This window comes from Rhineura floridana, chromosome 22 (assembly GCF_030035675.1).
Source record: "Rhineura floridana isolate rRhiFlo1 chromosome 22, rRhiFlo1.hap2, whole genome shotgun sequence".
Lineage (NCBI taxonomy): Eukaryota > Metazoa > Chordata > Lepidosauria > Squamata > Rhineuridae > Rhineura > Rhineura floridana.
In genome coordinates this window covers 6969295-6991465 of record NC_084501.1, presented here as the reverse complement: position 1 = coordinate 6991465, position 22171 = coordinate 6969295, and the positions used below count along the sequence as shown (strand labels likewise).

Sequence of the window (22171 nt, the reverse complement as noted above, 5' to 3'; positions counted from 1 at the left end):
ATGAACAGGGAGGTAGGGTTGCAGTCTACGTATGAGGTGTAATTGATACCAAGCTGCCCGGCTCACTGCCGAAATCTGAGCCTCCATGGACAGCTTGGAATCAAGGACAACCCCGAGGCTGTGGACTTGGTCCTTTAGGGGCAGTTTCACCCCATCGAACATCAAGTCAATATCTCCCAACCTTCCCTTGTCCCCCACAAGTAGCACCTCGGTCTTATCAGGATTCAGCTTCAACCTGTTCCTTCCCATCCATCCACTCACGGATTCCAGGCACTTGGACATGGTCTCCACAGCCAACTCTGGTGAGGATTTAAACGAGAGATAGAGCTGAGTGTCATCTGCATACTGGTGACACTGCAGCCCAAATCTCCTAATGATAGTCCCCAGCGGCTTCATATAGATATTAAATAGCATGGGAGAGAGGATAAAGCCCTGTGGCACACCACAATTGAGAGGCCAAGGGTCTGAAACCTCCTCCCCCAATGCTACTTGTTGATGCCTATCGGAGAGAAAGGAGCGGAACCACTGTAATACAGTGCCTTCAATTCCCAATCCCTCCAGGCGATGTAAAAGGATACTGTGGTCGACAGTATCAAAAGCCGCTGAGAGATTGAGGAGGACAAGAAAGGTGGATTCTCCCCTATCTAATGCCCTCCTCATATCATCTACCAGAGCGACCAAGGCTGTTTCAGTTCCGTGACCAGTCCTGAAACCCGATTGGTATGGATCCAAATAATCTGTTTCATCCAAGTGTGCCGACAGCTGATTAGCCACCACTCGCTCAATGACCTTGCCTAGAAATGGTAAATTTGAAATAGGGCGAAAGTTATTCAAAACTTGGGGATCCAAGGAGGGCTTCTTTAAGATGGGCTTCACGACTGCCTCCTTGAGGGCTAATGGCATTACACCCTCCTCTAGGGATGCATTAACCACCGCCTTAATCCCCTCGCCCAATTTCTCTTTGCAGCTCACAAGGAGCCACGACGGGCAAGGATCATTTAGACATGTGGTAGGCTTTACAGTTGAGAGGACCTTGTCCACATCCTCAGAAGGGAGAGGCCTAAACAGATCCCATTTAACCGGCTTGCAACTGGCCAACCCTGGTTCATTTACTGTATCCACGGCGTACGGGATCAAGTTCCGTAAGTGTTCGATTTTATCAGCAAAGTGCTTTGCTAATTTGTCACAGGAGGCCTTTGACTGTTCCAAGGGTTCCTGAGCAACTGGACCGACCAGGCTTCGGACCACTTGGAACAACCTCCTGGGACAGCACTCTGCGGACGCAATGGAGGCAGCAAAGAACCTCTTCTTCTCTGCCTTCACTGCCACTTGATAGGCAGCTACTGCTGCTCTAACCTGTGTCCGGACATCTTCGGAATGTGATTTCCGCCACCGGCGTTCTAGTCGTCTCACCTCCCGTCTCAGATTACGCAACCGTGGTGTATACAGTCGGCGCGGGGCTAATAAGCCCACCTGCGCATGCCACCTACCTCTTGTGAACAACGTGCCTGCATAGTGCTCATGCCTGCCATCAACCAAGATGGTGGAGGAGGTGTCAGCTCCTTAAAGAAGCCCCCGCCACCATCTTGGGTGATGGCAGGCATGCGCGCACAGCATTCAAGCTGACAGGAGAGGTAGGTGAGGTGTGCGCGTAAGCGTAAGCGTATCGAAATCCACACTGTCTGTATTGGGGGCAGTGCCTGGGAGCTTCCACTTGGACCCTGCCACAGATCATGGAACGGGAGTGCCACCCTCCCACCCTAAGGAGGGGCTCTTCAGGGGCTCCTCTGGGCCACAGGGGCCCTTGGCCAAGGCCCAACCTAGCCACCTTCTGGCGCCAGCCCTGCACATGCATGCGTACGCACACAGACACAGGAAGAGTAAGGCAGGCTGAATTTCTCTCTGCTTTCCAAAGCTAGCTTTATTTCCAGGTGCCTCATGGCTGTACAGGCCTAGAAGATACATAGCTGACTCTAAGGTTCTCTCTCTGTCCTCTCTGCCTGCTGGGCTTTGCTCTCAGGTTGATTCGGAGAGATCCTCCGGAGACTCCGTCCTCTTGTGTCTGAAACACACCACAGTCAGGCTGAAAGCCACAGGGGAGGGCCAGGTCTGAGAGGCTCCCGGGCAAGGGGCAGGGGTGGCCACTTGCATATCGCCAAGAAACGGGACAAAAGAGAAGACCAATGTGCAGAAAAATGGCACGTGCTAATTTTATAGGGATAGATGTGCACGTAGAAATCATTACTGTTATTTAAACGGGAATACAATACATTGGGCCACAGGGAGGAGCAAGAGAACTGACCTGTGCACTTGCTCATAAGAAAGAACATAAGAAGAGCCTGGCTGCTGCGCTGGATCAGGCCAAAGGCCCATCTAGTCCAACGTCCTGTTCTCACAGTGGCCAACTAGATGCTCCAGTGTGGAGCCCCCAAGTAGGAGCTGCGCAGTCTGCTGTCCGGGGCTAACTGTTGATGGGCAACTTTTAAATCCTGTTCTAAAGCCAGCCTTCGCTTAAATTCTGGACCATTTTTAAGCCGGACTTGGGCCCCAATCTGCACTAAAGCATCATCACACCACTTTAAATAGTTATGGCCTCCCCCAAAGAATCCTGGGAACTGTAGTTAGTTACAGGTGCGGAGAGCTGTTAGGAGACCTTCCCTTCCCCTCCCAGAACTACAATTCCTAGAGTGGTTTAACAATCCCTTTCCCCAGGGAACTCTGGGAACTGTAGTTCTCTGAGAGGAATAAGGTCTCCTAACTTAGCACCCTTAACAAACTACACTTCTGAGGATCCTCAGGAGTAAGCCATGATTGTTTCATGTGGTATGACACTGCTTTAAATGTATGGTGTGGATGGGACCTTAGACAAGGCAGCCTTTCAAAGAGAAGGCTGCCCTCTATAAAGTAGGACACAGGGCCACCCTAGCAAGGGAGTCCCTGCACTGCCCCTCACTCCACTCCCCATGCCTACTCATCCCCTGCATCTTCACCACCACCATCCGCACGCCACGCCTACCAGATGGAAGCAGAACCCCCTTTCCTTTCTCCCCCCCCTTTTACATGGCAGGTGCACCCCAAAGAGAAGGGCCAGCTGAGGCTGAGGCCACCTTCTATCTTCTCCCCAGAATGCCTCTGGGCCTTTGTAGCACACACACCATGCAAAATAAAAAACAAGAAGGGATGCCTGCAATTGACATCAGTCCCAGTGGGCACTCTGGTACTGACCTGATCCTATTAGGTGCTGATGTCAAGCCTGCCTGTAGGTCAAGGATGGGGAAACTCCAATCCGCAGGCCTAATTAGGCCTGGCACCGGTCTCTATTTTATTTATTATTTGATTTATATCCCGCCCTTCCTCCCAACAGGAGCCCTGTTAGCCTGTGAGGTTGTTTCCCCCAGATCAGGTAAGGACCTGGTGCCAATGGAACAATCGGGAGCTTAAAGTGAGCTCCCAATTATTCCTTTGCAAGCAGGGCTCACCGACAGTGAGTCCCGCTGGGATTGTCTGCACTAGAGAATCCTCTGTTGGTGCCCCAGCAGGCCAAAGAGGGTGCATGCTCACCTTCTTTAGGGAAGGGCTGTGGCTCAGTGGTAGTGCACCTGTTGCCCATACAGCACATCCCAGGCCCAATCCCCAGCGTCTCCAGGTAGGGCTGAGAAAGACCCCGGTCCAAAATGCTTTCCAAACAGAAAAGAGAAATCTCTCTTTCCCATAGGGGGAAAAAGGCGGCTTTCCCCCATCCACTCCCTTCTTCTCATCCTTACATGTACTTGGCTGAGGACTTGCCAGCAGACTGCCGCACGGCATGCTTCCAGAGCACTTCTTCGTCGATGCCCAGCGCAGCCAGGACCTGGGAGAAACGCCGCTCCACAGCTTGGCGGGCATTGGCCTGCGGAGGAGAGAGGCTGGAGTGAGGAATGATGCAGACGAGCCCAAGGCAGCACAAACCTCAACCTGAATGGCCCCGTCAAAACCTGTTGTAGAGTATTGCAGGAACTAGCGGAAGAACTCTCGGAACCGCTATTGTTTTTGCAAAATCGTGGAGGATGGGTGAAATGCCGGATGACTGGAGGAGGGCTAATGTTGTCCCTATGTTCAAAAAGGGCAGAAAGGAGGAACCTGGGAACTACAGACCAGTCAGCCTGGCATCAATCCCTGGGAAAATTCTGGAGCAGATTATAAAGCGGTCAGTCTGTTAGCACCTTGAAAACAATGCAGTGATCACTAGAAGCCAACATGGATTTATCAAGAACAAATCCTGCCAGAGTAATCTTATCTCGTTTTTTGATTGGGTAACCTCCCTGGTAGACTGTGGGAATGCTGTGCACATAATATATCTTGAGTTCAGCAAAACTTTTGACAAAATGCCCCATGATATTCTGATTAGCAAGCTAGCTAGATGTGGGCTAGATGGAACAACTATCAAGTGGATCCACAGTTGGCTACAGAATCATACTCAAAGAGTGCTCATCAATGGTTCTCAAACTGGGGGGAGGTAACAAGTGGGGTACTGCAGGGCTCGGTCCTGGGTCCAGTGCTCTTCAAAATTTTTATTAATGACTTGGACGAGGAGGTGCAGGGAATGCTTATCAAATTTGCAGATGATACAAAATTGGGAGGTATAGCTAGTACCCTGGAGGACAGAAACAAAATTCAAAGGGATCTTGACTGGCTGGAGCACTGAACTAAAAACAACAGAATGAAATTTAACAGGGATAAGAGCAAAGTTCTAAACCGAGGAAAAAGAAACCAAATGCACAGGTATAAGATGAGGGATACTTGGTTCAGCAATACTACATGCAAAAAGGACCTTGGGATTGTAGTTGATCACCAGCTGAACATGAGCCAACAGTGTGATGTGGCTGCAAAAAAGGCAAATGCTATTTTACGCTGCATTAACAGAAGTATAGTTTCCAAATCGCATGAAGTATTGGTTCCCCTCTATTTGGCACTGGTTAGGCCTCATCTGGAGTACTGTGTCCAGTTCTGGACACCGCACTTTAAGAAGGATCCTGCATTGAGCAGGGGGTTGGACTTGATGGCCTTATAGGCACCTTCCAGCTCTACTATTCTATGATTCTATGATTGTATGTGGAATGCAGACAAACTGGAATAGGTTCAGAGGAGAGCAACAAGGATGATCAGGGGATTGGAAAAAAAGCCCTATGAGGAGCTTATAGGCTCCTTCCAACTGTATGATTCCATGATTCTATGCTGTCAGCTGCCGCTTTGCTAACTGTGCCAGAACAAATGTGGAGAGTCTTTTCCTTTAGATTTAAATGCCGTGTGTCAACTCTGATTTTGCCGTACAAGGAATCAGTCTTTTAGTGTGGCAGCACTTACTCTCTGGAACTCCCTGCCCAGCGACATTCGGCAGGTGTCTTTGCTGGATTGTTTTCTATGCCTGCCAAAAACCTTTCTGCTTAGGCAAGCCTCCCCTGCCAGGTAATGTTAGTATGCATATTTACTGTAAAACAGCTGGTTTTATCTGTGTTTTGATCGTCTTATTATGTCTCTTTTTTAAAAACAATTTCCCTGTTCTTAAAGTTTGACTTGATTGGTATTTTCTTGTGTAAGTTTTATATAAACCCAGACATGCAATTTTCTTACATTTCCTTTACAATTTTTGTAAACCTGCTCATTTTATCTATATTTTGATACTTTTTATTGTTTCCTTGTTTTTAAAGTTTGATTTTATTGGTATTTCCTTATATATATTTGATAATGTTTATGTAAACTGCTTAGAGGTTTTGGCTGATAAACCAATATATAAAGCTTGTTAAACAGAAAAAATAACAGGTGGAATTCAAATAAGAAATAGTGCCAGCACAAGGATTATCACAAGAGCAATGGGACTTACCCCCTCTCCTTCCCCTGCCATTCCCAAATCTGCTCTGGAGAGTTGGGGGAGCAGCCCCTGAAGGAATTTAGGGGGCACACAGGGAGAGAAGGGGAGAATGTCCCATTGTGCAAAGAGAAATAGTAGAAGCATAGAATCACAGAGTGGGAAGGGTCCTATAAGGTCATCGAGTCCAACACTCTGATCAATGCAGGAATCCAACTTAAAACATACCCAACAGGTGCCTGTCCAGCTGCCTCTTGAAGGCCTCCAGTTTTGGGAGGCCACCACCTCCCTAGGTCATTAGTTCCATTGTTGTTTTGTTCTAACAGTTAGGATGTTTTTCCTGATGTTCAGCCGAAATCTGGTTTCCTGTAACTTGAGCCCGTTATTCCGTGTCCTGCACTCTGGGACAGTCGAGAAGAGATCCTGGCTGTCCCCTGGGTGACAACTTTTCAAGGACTTGAAGAGGGCTCTCCTATCTCCCCACAGTCTTCTCTTTGCAAGGCTCAGCATGCCCAGTGCTTTCAGTCTCTCCGCATAGGGCTTTGTTTCCAGTCCTCTGATCATCCTCCTTGTCCTCCTCTGAATAGATTTGTTCTCCCTCCCTCCAGCGGGCAAGAGCATTAGAACCAGTGGTGGGAATTCTCAGGACGCAGATAGGCTCCTCCGGGCTGGCTTCTTGGGGTGGTGGTGAGACAGAATCTGCTTCTTCCCCCCCCCCTGCCGCCGCTGCACAACTGCCCCCTTCACCTGCATGACTCTCTCAAAGAGGAAAGGCCGGCTCTCCACGCGGTCTTGCATCTCCTGCAGCTGCAATGTGTACTCCTCCATGCGCTGCTTCTCCTGCCTCCTGCACACGAAATGGAAGTGAGACATGGCAGACCTTCATTATTTCTCTCCCTTCCGATCCCTCCCCTCCAAAAACAAAAGAAAAAGAAAGGCCTGCTTCAACAGTAGGTAGTTAGATAGACACACTGGTAGAGCACCGGGTTTGCATGCATGCGAAAGGGGCCAGGTGCATTTTTTGGCATCTCCCGTTAACAAGGATCAGCTAGCAGCGGGTGAATGAGTGCCACTGCCACGAAGAATCCAGGAATAGGGGGATCTTAGTCCCAGGGGGGTCGTGTGGCCCTCCAGTCCTTTCTGCCTGGCCCTCTGGACTCTTCCCAAGCCACACGTCCCTCACCAGCTCTGCTCCATACCCTCATTCAGTACTTTCGCCCTTGAACTGCCTCTGGGAGATGTGCCCTTGAACTGCCTCTGGCTTGTCAGGACGGTGGGATGGAGAGGGGTGCGCGCAGAGCTTGGAAAAGTTACTTTTTTTGAACTACAACTCCCACCAGCCCCTGCCAGCACGGCCACTGGATGGGGCTGATGGGAGTTGTAGTTCAAAAAAGTAACTTTTCCAAGCTCTGCGACACGTGGATTTAGAAATGTCTAGTTTTTGCACGGCTGGAATGTAGCCTGCCTTAGAGAGGTATGAGTCACATCCATTGCTCCACCCACATTTCCCTCAGACCACGCCCACCACTGGTGTACAGTCTTGTAGCAGGCCGGTAGACAAATGTGTACAGTAGGGCCCGGCTTATACGGCGGGTTAGGGACCAGGTCCCCATTGTAAAGCGGAAATCGCCGTAAAGCAGAACCCATTGACTATAATGGGTTGCGTCGTGCGAAAATGCTGCAAAATGCCGCAAAAGTGGCTTTAAAACAGGGAATTTCCCCTAATTGAAAGCCGCCGCATCAGTGGAACGCTGGAAAACGGAACGCCGTAAAGCAGGGCCCTATTGTAGCCGCTTTTAGGCATGGAGGCCTGTATTTCCTCCAGAGCTTTGGCATTCTTTAGCATCTTCTTGGCAGATATGTCAAAGAATGGTCAACAGGGCCGGTTCTAATGGGCGGCCCGGTGGGTCAGTGGCCTGATGGCCCCTGGAGCTACAGGGGGCCCCTCAGCCGCCCCTCCACTCCCCTTCTGCGATCCATGCCCCCCCTACGCCCCCCCACCTACCTGTCTGCTGTCTTTTACCATTGCCCTTAACGAAGATGGCGGCCGCGGTTTCCCTAAGGTACTGAAGCCCCTGCCGCCATCTTAGCTGATCAACAAAGATGGCGGCAGAGGCATCATCTCCTTAGGGAAACGCAGCTGCCATCTTCAATAAGGGCAATGGTAAAAGACAGGAGACAGGTAGGTGGAGGGGTGGGTGGGCACGTGTGTGTGTGAACATATGCACACACACACAGACACGCCAGGGCCCAGGGCAAGCTGATGCCCAAGGGCCCTGGCATGCCTGGAGCTGGCCCTGATGGTCAATGTAAACCGTTAGCTCATAGCGCACCTGGTACCTTACGTGAGGGGCTAACAAGCTTCTAAGGAGCAGTCTGACGCTCTGCCAGGAAACTAGCTCCAGGATGCCAGGATGCTTTGCTCATTAGCAGTATCAGTTATTGCTATGCTGTATCATTCTGAGAAAGTGCCTTATTAATAAGAGAATTAATCAAGTGCTATGACTTAACATTTTGTAGCAATTAATTACTTACATAAGATCACCGCTGTGCCTGTAAACAAGTATACTATATAACCCATTCTTGTTGCCCAGTTCGGGGGTTCAGACTGGTCAACGGTTTGTGCAGGGCCTTGCAGCCTGATCCACTTATTCGGTATGCCTGTGCGCTGTACGTTATTCAATAAAACTCTCCTTGTAAGCAAACCTGGATGTGGCTTATCGTTTCCTTGGTATCCCTAAAACCTGGAAGCTCATGGCCGGGGCATACAAGTCCTCAGAAGGCTTGCCATGACGGAATGCGGCTCTCAGACTGGAAAACCTTCCCTGCCCCTGGAGAATACAAATACTGGACTGGAGCGGGTTATGAATCTAATCATGGTGGTCGGTTACCTGAGCATTTCCCGCTTTCTCTGGACTGACCCCATGGAGTGGCTGGGGGTCTGGTACGTCGCCAGGCACTTGGCCACTTCCTGCTGCACTTCATGCTCCTTGGCCCTGCGCAGCTCAGCTCGCCGCTTCTCCTGTCGCTCCCGCCGTTCCCATTCGAGCAACAGCAGTCTATCAAAAAGAGGTCAGACTTGGGCATCAGGGAGCCTCCAGAGAGGGGATGGAGGGCCCCTCCAGACTGGCACTGTTTTGCAAGAGGGATTCAAGCCAGGAATTCAGGTCTGCACAACTGGGGTGGATTCAAGGGGTCGGGCCACATCTGCACGATGCATTTCAAACAGTGTCATGCCACCTTAAACAGGCTCGGGAACTGTTGCTGGTTATTTTATTTTATTTATTTATTATTAAAGTTATATTTATTTATATTACTTGAATTTATATGCCACTTTTCCATACAAATATGCTCAAAGTGGCTTACAAAAATGCAAATTTTTGTTGTTATATAGACCAGGCTGTTAATTGTTAATTGTTTAACATATATGCTCAGTGTTATTATTGTCATTTTAATGTATTTTTATTGTATCGTATTTATGCTATGCTGTGCACCGCCCAGAGAGCCTCTGGCTTTGGGCGGTATAGAAATTGAATAAAATAAAATAAATAAATAATAAATGATGACATCAAGTTTTAGTATTTGCATTTAATGTTTGTAAAGATAGTTATATGTTTCATCTGTTTGTTTAAATGTTGATTTGATGATTAGGTGGTTTTTTAAATTTGAATGTAAATATATATTTTCTATTTGATGTACACCGCCCAGACAGCCTTGCTATGGCCGGTATAAAAATTGAATAAAATAAATAAATAAATAAATAAATAAAAATCAATAGCAATCAATTCAAAAACAATAGTTTAAAATCATTTCAAAACATAACAATCCAACAATAACTACAACTGATTACCTAAACATTATCACATTTAAAGTCATCATAAAACATCATAAAACAAACTATCAATTAAAACAAATCAAATTAATAACATAATATTTTGATATTAATAACATAACATTCCAATACAAAAGCATTTTTTTCACTCTAGCATTGACAAATCCCTCAATAACTTTTGCCACCACTGAAGAAGAAATATTAAATATGACATTTCTTTCTACCAAGGAGAGGTAGCTTAGCTTTTAAAAGTGTAAGTTAATCTTAACTTCTTGCTATATCTCAGACACTTCATATTAAGGCTTGTGGGGATATGTAAATTTATTTAAATATAACTGATTAACCAAATTATATCCCACCTTTCCTCCCAGAAGGAGCCCAGGGTGGCAAGATTAAGGGTGCTGAGAGTTGTTAGGAGATTCCTGTTCCTCTCACAAAGCAACACTTACCAATGTTGCTTAACAATCAGAGTTTGGAAAAGTTACTTTTTTTGAACTACAACTCCCATCAGCCCAATCCAGTGGCCATGCTGGCTGGGGCTGATGGGAGCTGTAGTTTTAAAAAGTAACTTTTCCAAGCTCTGTTAACAATCAATCCCTCTTCCCAGGGAACTCTGGGAATTGTCGCTCTGTGAAGGGAACGGGTCTCCAGACAATTCTCAGCACCCTTCAGAAACTAGGTGTCTACCATTTTAGGAAATTAGACTATTTTAATCCTCTGTTCCCTTGGCAACACAATACAAATATACTTTGGGGACAGTCTTCAGTTTTGAAGTCTTGCATTAAAGTGCAAACCTAACATTAATGTCCAGTAACCCCATGGCAAATGTGGGAACCTGGAGCTTTAAACTCTATTTTTTTTCTCTCAATAGGGTTCAAACGAGACTAAAGAATGCTAGTACCTTAACTATAATATTGCCTCATCTCAGATTTAGTATTTCACTACCAGACTTCATTGTCAAGACATTCCTTGACATTTACAGGACAGGTCAATATTTATCAAGTATGTTCAAATTACTTAAACTGGGCTCTTAATCCTACAACTTTGATGCAGATAAACAAGCTGCAGCTATTCAAACTGCAGGGAGAGAGAAGGAAGATTTCTCAAATCACTGCTGGGAAAAAACTCCAATATATTGCAACGGTTGTGTAAATAAAACTCAAAACATTTCAACTATTTATATACTCTTCAGTTTGCTTAGTATCTGTGTTGCTGTTCAAAGGTTTCAAGAATCCAGACAAAATAGTTTAAATCCGGTAAACTCTGCGGAAGGCAATGGCTGTGTAATGCATCCCTGTATGGAGTTACTGCTTACAATATCACCCTGTTATATCAACTGATGCTTAGTTTACCAGAAACCATGAAGAGGGGAGGAAGGTAGAAGCAATGAAACAGGGCACCAAATAAAAACAGATACAGTAGGGCCCCGCTTTACAGCGCTTTGCTTTACAGCGTTCCGCTAATAGTGATTGTAAATTGTAGAAAGGCCCCGCTTTACAGCGCTTGTTCCGCTTTTACGGCGGTTTTTTGCCGCCAGGCGCCACTTTGGTCAATGTAAGTCAATGGGATCCGCTTTACAGCGGTTTTCGCTTTACAGCGGGGGTCTGGAACGTAACCCGCTGTATGAGCGGGGCCCTACTGTATTGCTTCAAAATATTATTATGAGAGAAACAATAGTTAAGGACTAGAACATGTAAAGTCATTTTTATTTGCATTTGATTTATAAGAGAAGACCTTGCATTATCACCGCTAAACCCTTCTCATTTTTGAATTTTTAAAACTTCATTTGAAATTATTCTCTCAACTGATGTCAGCAGTTGGCATATTAGCAGGAAAAGCATAACTTGTATCCAGTGCGGGGACCAAATATTTAGTTGAGGCTTCCGGCTGCACTGAAATAGCTTAGTACAAGAAGAAGCTAATGATGCAAGGTGCTTATCTGCAGTACCCCCACAGCTATCTCCTGGGCTTCTGCATTAATGAATGAAGTTGTTGTGTAAGCTTCCTTTTGCTTTCTGGAGGGCTCACTGTGAGGAAAGCTGCTGGTGGGCTGCCTCCTTTGCCCTCCCAGCATAGTTGTTGGGTGTTCAAATCACTCAGTGGGGCTCTTCAAACAAAGGCCATTTTCAGGTATCTCCCAAACCATCCCAAATTATCCATCCCCTTATTGAAGAGGGGCAACAAAACATAAGATTCTGGAAGAATTATGGTCTCCCTTCACAAACTACAGTTCCCAGGATTCTTTGGGGAAGCCATGACTGTTTAAAAAAAATTAGGATGAATGCAAGATGAAGGCTGGTCGCCGTGTAGCCTTCCAGCAATCAAATCAGAATGAATGCTCAGTAAAGATCAGACGTGGTCTAACCTTGCCTGGAGAAGCCTTGACTAGGGATGGGTGAATCTAACAATGTTGGCTTCTCTTGGTTTATCATTTTTCTATTCTTCAGTTCTCTACATTTCCACATCAGTATGCAATTTTTAAAAAAGTCTTCAAGAAAAGTCATCAGCGTTTTAATGCAAAAATCTCCTAGTATGCAATGTGCAATTCTGCCTAATTTTCACCTTTTTTGCAAAGCAATTTATCCTAACATAACACCTCTGTCGTACCTTATTTTCACTTAAATAAGCATGCTTTTGCAAACTTTCCCCCAGTTTATGTATTTTTGTACTCATTCCATGGCTGGAGAACTGCTTTGCAAAATTCAGAGACCTTCCGAAGGGCTCCTGTGTTTTGGCTTGTCTATTGTTTCAGAACGTGCAGATTCGGTTTGCCTTTAAGTGCAAACTGAACTAAATTTCTCTTCCACCCCTAGCTGTGACTTAACAAAAGGCAGCTTTTCACATTCTGTGTTTTAAAGCGGAGTCAAAAGTTTCACAACCAACCAGCGGGTTTCAGGCCAAACGGCAAGGGGCTGTCCAAGGTGCTGAAGCGATATGTAGTGGATTATGCTGAAGCACCTTGAACAGCTCCTTGAAAGCTCAGGCTAAAATCCAGAGCGGATTCCCCTGCCCTGCTGACACGGAGCCACAGCCTCCACTGCAGCCAGCCCCCCGCAAACCTCTGTGGGAAATAATAGCACAAAGATTTAGGTGTCTCTTTCCTGCACTCTGACCTTGAAGCATCGCCTGCTTACCTGTTCGCCTCTTGCCGCTTGTCAGAGGCCTTGGTGTGCATCACAGGAGGAACCATGGGTGGGCCAAAGTCTGGGCAAGACGGGGCCCTCCAATGAAGCCCCCAGAGCCGCTGGACCTCAGAAAACGAGTCTTCCTGCTCTTGCTTCTCCTCTTCCCCAGAGAGCTGCTGGGAGCTGCTGGCGGTGTGAAGTCGGAAAGGCTTACAGATAGTCAGCTTTGCTGGGCAGGACAGAGAAGAGGAAAAGGCATTAATGTGGCAAGGGATGTAGTAGGATCCTGACGATAACAGAAATGGGAGTGGTAGTTGCCACTGTTCACCTATTCAACCCAGTTGTGGGACGGAAATCAATCCAGCAAATATAGGTATTTGCTGTTAATTTGTTACTTACAAATTAATGATATGTAATTTGCCGCCTTGGCTCCTACTAAGAGGAAGGGCGGGATATAAATCTAATAAATAAATAAATGATTATGTTCCCCCCCCATGTGCACTGCATTTCCTTTGCACTGAATGTGATGTAGTAACATAATGGAATATAACTTACACAATTCAGTGAAGACCAACTGAAGTTAATAGACATGACTAACTTAGGCTCTTTATTTTCAGTGGGTTTACTCTGAGTAGAACCTAGCTGAATACAACCCTAGCAGTACCCCTGCAATCAGACCTCTCCTATGGAAGCCTGCAACAGATAGCTATCCTGTGTTTTATTCCCCAATATACATTCTGGGGTTAATCCTTTTTTATATATACGATGACATTAGGCAACCTAATGTAAATTAGGAGACCTTAAAGAGGTGAAAGCAATTTCAAAGTACAATTCTGATTAGCCTTCTATTTCACTGACATCAGAGATGGGGTGTTGTCAGAACCGGCCCTTACAACAATCCATCTCCATGAAGGTGCTGGCATTTACTTATCTCAGTAAAAAAAAAACTGATGCTTTAGACTGCAATCCAATGCATACTTATCTGGGAGTAAGTCCCATTGATCCCAATGAAGCTTAGTTCTGAATAGACATGTATTGGATTGGAGCCTTAGTCTTTGTCTTCCTGGAGCTGTTGAATGAGGAGCCCAAGGATGCTCTCTCTCAGAATTTCTCTTCTGCATGGAACTCTGCACATGCTCTGAAACCCAAGACACCAAGGGATGAACCAACCTGGGACCTTCTGCATGCAAAGCAAGAGCTCTATCGCTGGTCTAAAGTCCTACAAAGTTTGCTTGCAAGACCTTCCATCTGACATATGTAACAAGCTGCCTATGCCTCTCCCTCAATTGTCACCTAGCAGCAGCCATTCCATCAGGCTGCAGAGCAGAGGGAGAGAAGGGAAGCAGGGCAGCTCCATCGGCTCTGCTGAGAGATCAGCTGTCTTTTAATCTTCCTCAGTTATCACCCGGCAATGGCCATTCCATTGGGCCACCTGAATTGTTTCCTTCGCAGCTGGCTATTGTGAGAAAGGAACCTTTAAGAACCGGTGCCTAAGCTTGCTTCCCACCCCCTTCCCTCCCCATCCCTTTTCCTTCATGTCTTTTTGATGGTAAGCTTGCCTTGCTTCAAACAAAGAGAAAAAGAATCTGTACACAGTTCTGGGAGGCTTGTTAGCTGAAGAGCATGGTTGAAAAAAATGCTTTAAGTGAACAAATCATTGTAACAACCTCAAGTGTAGCCATGTTTGTTTTTACGACTTCACAAAAGCTCTCAAGGTCTTACAAGATCTTAAGCTGGATCTGCCTAAAGCTGGGGTGGGAAACCTCCGGTCTGCAGGCCAATCTTGGCCCACCAGGGGGTCATATTTGGCCCGAAAGACCATATTTTAAAAACTGCCAATCAGCTGGTGTCACTCGGATGGAGAGGGATGTGAACTGATGGGGGATGGGGTTTGATTCTGAATTGGCTGATGAGTGGGGGTTAAATCCTGCTCAGTTTGGCTGCATGTGCCTATTCCTCTGCTGCCAACAAGCACATGCAGCCAGACCTCAGTGTGAGGCCGCAAACAGCCCCCGCTGCTCTCTGAACCACTGAAAACGGGAAGGCTGCTTGCAGAAGGGCTTTCAAACCGCCCCACGCTGCACTTTGTAGTCTTGGAAGATGGGGCTTCAAAGCACAGCATCAGCTGACATCAGGTGATTGACAGGTAGGTGACCGGATCTGCCTATCAAATTTTGTCCCTCTAGGAGACAAGGATCTGGCACAGGAGCCAGAAAAGGTTCCTCCAGCCCTGATCTAATAGGAGATAGTGCCTGTAGTGTTACTGTATGCTTGCTTATGTAATGTGACTACGTGCACCCTCTTTACAGTCTGTTGTTGGCACCACTTTTGTATGTTTGTAAGTTTCTCTAAAAAAATATTTTCCCAATAAAAATATGTTTTAAAAAAGAAAACGTGCAGAACTATTTAATTTCCCCTGAATTAGCCTTGTACATAGCTGGGACGCTGTTGCTATTATTATTCATAGAATCATAGAATAGTAGAGTTGGAAGGGGCCTGTAAGGCCATCAAGTCCAACCCCCTGCTCAATGCAGGAATCCAAATCAAATTCAACTATGCCCTACTCGGTGGAGACTCATTGAAAGTGTTATACGATTGGAGGACTGGTCTTTATGATGTGATTCAAAATCCAGCCTGTGATTTTGAATCTGTAGAGATGCAGTTTGTATTACAGAGACCTGGGGAACTAGTCAAACCAGTTCCTTTCATAAGTTAATAGTTCTGGTCAAGCCATTTGCTTTGTCTGGTTGATGAATTACACATCTAAAGATTTGGTCCAGAGCCGCCCTGTTTCTATAGGAACTCTTGCAGGAGAGTGATTTTTCCCCCCCCCCGAAGTAGTTTTTGTGTTTGTGTTAGTTTGATGTGAAGCTGGCAGCTGTGAAGACACAGAGAGGCTTGCCTAGCTTCTAATGGAAGCCTCCATTAGAAGGAAGCCTAATGGGGAAGCAAGATCTATTGGAATGTTCATGATGTGAGCCCCTTCCAATTTATGCTCAGGTTGTATGCTTTAAGAAGGATGCAGACAAACTGGAATGCGTTCAGAGGAGGGCAACCAGGATGGCCAGGGGACTGGAAACAAAGCTCTATGAGGAGAGACTGAAAATACTGGGCATGTTTAGCCTTGAGAAGAGAAGACTGAGGGGAGGTAGGATAGCACTCTTCAAGGACTTGAAAGGCTGCCACTCAGAGGAGGGCCAGGATCTCTTCTCAATCGTCCCAGAGTGCAGGACATGGAATAATGGGCTCAAGTTGCAGGAAGCCAGATTACGGCTGAACATCAGGAAAAACTTCCTAACTATTAGAGGGGTATGACAATGGAACCAATGACCTAGGGAGGTGGTGGGCTCTCCAACACTGGAGGCCTTCAAGAGGCAGCGGGACAGGCACCTGTCAGGGATGCTTTCAGTTGGGTTCCTGCACAGAGCAGGAGGTTGGACTCAATGGCTTTAGAGGCCCCTTCCAACTCTGTAATTCTATGATAATTGGATGAATATTTCACTAAAATAAGAAGGGCACTCGATGAAGATTGGGCAATAGTGCTGCAACGTACGCAAGGCAAAATAGAAAAGCTTTCATGACAGTTACAGGAAATCTCAAAAACAGCTCAGGAGGCTATGAACCTGGGACTGACTGACAATGACAAACATGACGCCTAAAAAGCAGCAACTACGATTCTACGTGTAAATAAAGCCATATATCCTAAAGACACCACAGACTGTCATTCCAAGGCAACCAAGCCCCGGGTAAGCCCCTGAACCCCTGCATGTCTTGCCCTGCCTGGAGATTGGGGTGTGCGCAACTCAGTCAATGGCTACGATTAACCTGTCCTATTGGAGCAGGACTGAGCTGGATACAACCCATAATGAAGATGCTGTCCCCCCCCCCACAACCTTCTCTCCTTTACCCCTGAAGGACTGCTCCCCACCCTGATCTTTCTTTTGTTCCAGTTGCTCTTGGAAGCGCCTCTGCAGGCTCCTGAAGTTGGGGACCTTGCGGTTGATGACAGGCTGGAAGGTCGGCTCCTCCTTGGAGGCCCGGGCCCGGCTCTTGGCTTTCCCCTTCTCCTTCTGGGGCCCAGGCTCTTCCGGCTCCGTGGCCAGGCAGAGGAGCTCAGCTCGGAGCTTCTCTTCCAGCTGCTTGAGGGAGAGGTGCTTCTCCCGCCTGGGGAACTGGTCCTCCAGGCTCAGGAGCTGCTGGGTGAGCTGGAGCCAGCGCTGGCGCTCCTGGCGCAACTGCCGCTTCCGGGCCTCGGATCGGGCCTCCATCTTCCAGTAGAGGGGCAAGAGGGAGCTCCCGGGAGCCAGGCCCGGAGGTTGGTGGTGCTTCTGGCGCCTGGACCAGGGATGATCCTCGGGGCCATCGTCTGCGGCTGCCTTGGGCACTTCCACGCAACGGCCCTCTTTAGGGCTACAGGGAGTGGGACCAGGGCTCCCTGGCTCCGGCGTGCAGGGGGGCTCGTGGATGGAGACAGTCGAAGCCTGAGGGGACCTCTTCTTCTTGGGTTTCTCCAGGGAACGGTCTTGGTACACCGCCTGGCCATTGACGGAGAAGGATTCCCATATCCAGTGGAAGGGAAAGGAACCAGGACGAGACTCCTTGGCGGGCTCCAGCGCCAGGGAAAGGCTTGGCGAGGTGTTGTTGGCACCTGGAGCGGGAGGTGCTGGCAGCCTAGGGGAAAGCAGTGCTGGGATCAGAAATGAACCTGATTTCCTCCCTCCGGCTTTGAAAGCCAGCTTCCCAACTTTGCCTTTGCTCTGATCCAAGCGCTTCCAGGCTGCCCAGGAACCTTCGGCCCTCCGGATGCTGCTGAACTGCAGCCCGCCCGTCCCCTCCAGCTCCCAGGAAACATGGCCAATGGCCAGGGATGATGGGAGTTGCAATTCAGCAACATCTGGAGGGCTAAAGGTTCCCCACGTTTGGCCTGACAAGGTACAACTTTTGCATGACTTGAATTGCTTTCGACGGGAAGGGGGTGTTAAGAACATAAGAACATAAGAAGAGCCTGCTGGATCAGGCCAGTGGCCCATCTAGTCCAGCATCCTGTTCTCACAGTGGCCAACCAGGTGCCTGGGGGAAGCCCGCAAGCAGGACCCGAGTGCAAGAACACTCTCCCCTCCTGAGGCTTCCGGCAACTGGTTTTCAGAAGCATGCTGCCTCTGACTAGGGTGGCAGAGCACAGCCATCACGGCTAGTAGCCATTGATAGCCCTGTCCTCCATGAATTTGTCTAATCTTCTTTTAAAGCCATCCAAGCTGGTGGCCATTACTGCGTCTTGTGGGAGCAAATTCCATAGTTTGACTATGCGCTGAGTAAAGAAGTACTTCCTTTTGTCTGTCCTGAATCTTCCAACATTCAGCTTCTTTGAATGTCCACGAGTTCTAGCATTATGAGAGAGGGAGAAGAACTTTTCTCTATCCACTTTCTCAATGCCATGCATAATTTTATACACTTCTATCATGTCTCCTCTGACCCCCCTTTTCTCTAAACTAAGAAGCCCCAAATGCTGCAACCTTTCCTCGTAAGGGAGTCGCTCCATCCCCTTGATCATTCTGGTTGCCCTCTTCTGAACCTTTTCCAACTCTATAATGTCCTTTTTGACATGAGGCGACCATCTCAAAGTATGTGCTTAGCTCTCTCCCATGGAAGTTGTTGGGATGTAACCGGTAAAGCACATTTAAAGCACATGACTTCTCCCAAAGAATCCTGGGAATTGTAGGTTACCCTTCACGGGTTGATAATTCCCAGCACCCTTAACAAGCCACAGACCCCAGGATTATTTGAGGGAAGCCATGTGCTTTAAATACATGGGGAGTAGCCAAAACCATTCTAGCATAAAATCCCTGCTCAGGCATGAAGTTCCTTGGATGAACTTGGCCGTTTCATTCTCTCTCAAACTGACCTACCTCACAAGGTCGCTGGTGTGGATAAAATGTGGGAGAAATGCAGATATGCTGCCTTTGAACTCTTCAGAGAAAAGGTGGGATATGTAAACATGATTAATATCCCCATCTTTCTACCTTAAAAAGTTTGAATGTTCTAATCTTTAACATTTTTTGTTAAATTGGACATGATTCAAAGGCTGTACTGTTTTCATTGGCCGTCCCTGTTCGCTCACCTGAATGCATGCAAAAACAACACAGACAGAATGTACTTTTTCCATTACCTTGGGGAGGAGGGTTGAACTACAAGTCCCACCAGCAAGCATGGCCAATGGCCAGGGATGATGGGAGTTGTAGTTTAGCAATATCAGGAAAGCCAGAGGTTCCCCATACCTCTAGTCATTGCTCTTTCACGATAAAATTACATGCAGCCCTGGACTCGCCCAGCCCACCGCAACAACTTGCCTGTTTGCTTCTGGCTCTGGCTCTGTGTCTGAGGCTTCGCTGACATGTGGGCCTGTTTCCTCAGGCTCCCAGCAGCCCTTCCTTATGGAGTGAGGACTTCTCTTCTTTGCCCGCTTCATGCAGATCAGCATTCCATCACCGGCATCCAGATAGTCCTCCTGAGACACACAGGGGCAAATTACGGTTCCTCTTTTTCTACTCCCTTCTGTTTTTCCCAGCATTATCTTTTCTAATGAATCATGTCTTCTCGTTATCTGTCCAAGGTATGATAACCTCAGTTTCATCATTTTAGCTTCTAGTGAGAGTTCTGGTTTAATTTGTTCTAACACCCAATTATTTGTCTTTTTCGCAGTCCATGGTATCTGCAAAGCTGTCCTCCAATACCACATTTCAAATGAGTTGATATTTCTCTTATCTGCTTTTTTCACTGGCTCTAAAGTTAAGCCCTAGTAAAGCCCTGGAACTTAATTTCATGTGACACAGAGCATGTGCTGGGTACCTTTTCTCCAGTATAAAAACAAACATATATATTGGAGGCTTCAAAGTTTCCAGATGGCAAAAAAAATAGGGGATTATATCAAAGTTCTACTCAGTAGACCGAATGAAATGAACAAATCTAAGTTAGTCGTGGCTGTTAATGTCTATGGATTTACTCTGAGTAGGACTCGTATTGGGTACAACCCCAAAATATTGGCATTGGTTTGTTAAAAGTTAAGTTTCCTACATGGTCACGTTGACACTATACATCTAAAGCACTCTTAAAAGCACTTTCACAGTCATGGCTTCCTCTCAAGAATCCTAGGAACTATAGTTTTTAAAGGTGCTGGGAACTAACTTTTTTTTTAAAGGTGTCTTGAAGGCTTTAAAAAATGTTTTAAAATATGTTTTGTTTTAATGTATTTTAAAGTCTGTTTTTATGATGTTTTAAAGTGGTTTTAGTGCTTTTGTTTGCAGCCCTGGGCTCCTGCTGTGAGGACAGGCGGGATATAAATCAAATAATAAATAAATGAAATTAGACTTATGCATGTTCACCTACTTCTGGCATGTGTAACAAAATCCAGCCCAAGAGAAACGATTCTCATGCAGTCCTACTGAGAATTTCCCATCACTCCTTTGGGCCCCATCATCCTCTGGCTAGGAGAGGGCAAAGCTTTGGCTCCTGAGAGCCACATGCAGCAATAGGTGGACGTCCAGGGGCCAAATGCCAGCCCGTGGCCAGAGCGGGTGGCCACATTCACACTCTCTCTCATCCACCCACTCCAGGCTCTCTAAGGAGTGAGAGGAAAGCACTGTGGAAGTGTACACTACACGCTGGATGGACCAGAGATGATGTCACTTTTGTTGCATTGAATAACCAGCATGCTGCAGCAATGAAAATAACACTAATATTGTTGGTGTGTATGTGAGGCACGGCCTCCACTTATGGGAGCAAGTTGCCCACTCCAAGGTACCTGTTGTGAAGGGGAGCTCTCCGACAGCAGGCCCAAGAGCCGGACCTGCCCCTTTGGCTCATAGATGGTGCCGGATGCCTGGGTAATGGGGTCCACAGAGACCTTGACACAAGCGTTGGTCAACACTGACTGGCGGTGAGGGTTCAACATGGTGCCCACGACAACATGGAATGGGGCCCAGTGGCTCTCAGCTTACCACGGCAACAGGCCCACTTCCAGAACAAGCCTGAGCAGTAAGCTTCCGGAATAAAACATGGCTCTTCCCTCCGGTCAGCAGGTTGCCAAGGCAACCACAGTGGCAGGCCTTAATTTGAAGCTTGGCTTCAGCCCCAGAGCCTGTTTGCAATGGTTGGGCTCAGCCCTTGGCCAGCATAATGTGTTGGACGTAACGGATTGGGGTTCTTAGGTTTGGTGCAAACTCTGAGAGCAGTTACCGTCATTAAGTCTATTTGCTTGCTTCCATAATTTATACCTCACACCTTCAACATAAACGTTATGTTCCCAGGGTAGCTAAAAAAAAATAGTAAGAACCAAAAGTACAATGTAAATATTGTTAATAATAATACTGTACTCCTGTTTCTTACTACCTTGTCCATTTACCTAATACATGAAGCAAAATGAACACATGCAACAAAATATAGAGTGCAGGCCTATGGTTCCTGGGAGGGCATCTCAGGGGGCCACAGGATTATGTGGCGCTCCCTCTGCTCGGGCACAGCAGGGCCATCCATGAAGCTCTCCTCACTGCAGGAGGGCAAGACAAGGGGGCAACCCCTTCCCAAATCCAAAATCCTTCAATTCCCAGCTTTCATGAAAAAATAGTTTTAGCATTTGTAGAACCTGCGCTATGACTGAAAACGTACAGGCACTATTCTAATTTGTTTTGTGAGAGAGTAACCTTCTCCCCCTTTTCAGTGTTTTGAGTTTGTCCAACCCCCCTCCCTGGGAATTCCATGTGGACACTCACACGTAGCACCTTACAGTGCAATCCAATAAATGTCTACTCAGAAATAAACTCCATTGGGTTCAGTGGGACATACTCCCAGGTAAGCATATACTGGATTTTAGCCTTAGATATTTGACAAGGAATCGGAAGACTGCCTGATTTAGAGATCCTCTTTACAGAGGCAACTAACCTGGGCCAATTTAAAAAAAGTAAGTATTTGCAGCATCTGTAAATTTGCAAGTTGTCACCTTAGGCAGAGAAATTGAACTAAGATGAGCACATCCCGTCACTCAGTATTTCTATGCTCCATGAACTTTGTGTACAGGGGCAGTATACCTTTGAGCAGCAAATGCAGCAGGGAAAATGACAAGGGATGGGCTGGACATTACCTTCAAGCCTTGCTTGATAGCTTGCAGAGTCATGTAGCTGGCCACTTCTGGAAATGGAATGCGGGGCTAGATCAGGTGTGGGGAGCCTGTGGCCCTCCAGCTGTTGCCAGATTACAACTCCCATAATCCCCGATCATTAGCCATGGGTGATGGGAGTCCAGCAACATCTGGAAGGCGACAGGTTCCCTTCTCTGAGCTGGGTGAACCTTCTAAAAATAAATAAAAAGTCACAAGAG

General features: G+C 47.0%; 1 protein-coding gene across 1 annotated transcript; it reads right to left on the bottom strand.

Moving 5' to 3' along the window:
• Positions 1-1632: 1632 nt before the first annotated feature.
• Positions 1633-20788, bottom strand: TSGA10IP (testis specific 10 interacting protein). The gene is made up of 8 exons (XM_061605803.1): positions 20601-20788; positions 19124-19307; positions 16731-17465; positions 12812-13031; positions 8737-8904; positions 6593-6692; positions 3765-3889; positions 1633-2062 (listed from the first exon to the last, which is right to left on the bottom strand). Exons 1-8 carry the CDS (start codon positions 20748-20750, stop codon positions 2017-2019), a joined length of 1728 nt encoding a protein of 575 aa, XP_061461787.1. The 5' UTR covers positions 20751-20788; the 3' UTR covers positions 1633-2016.
• Between the last annotated feature and the right edge of the window lie 1383 nt (positions 20789-22171).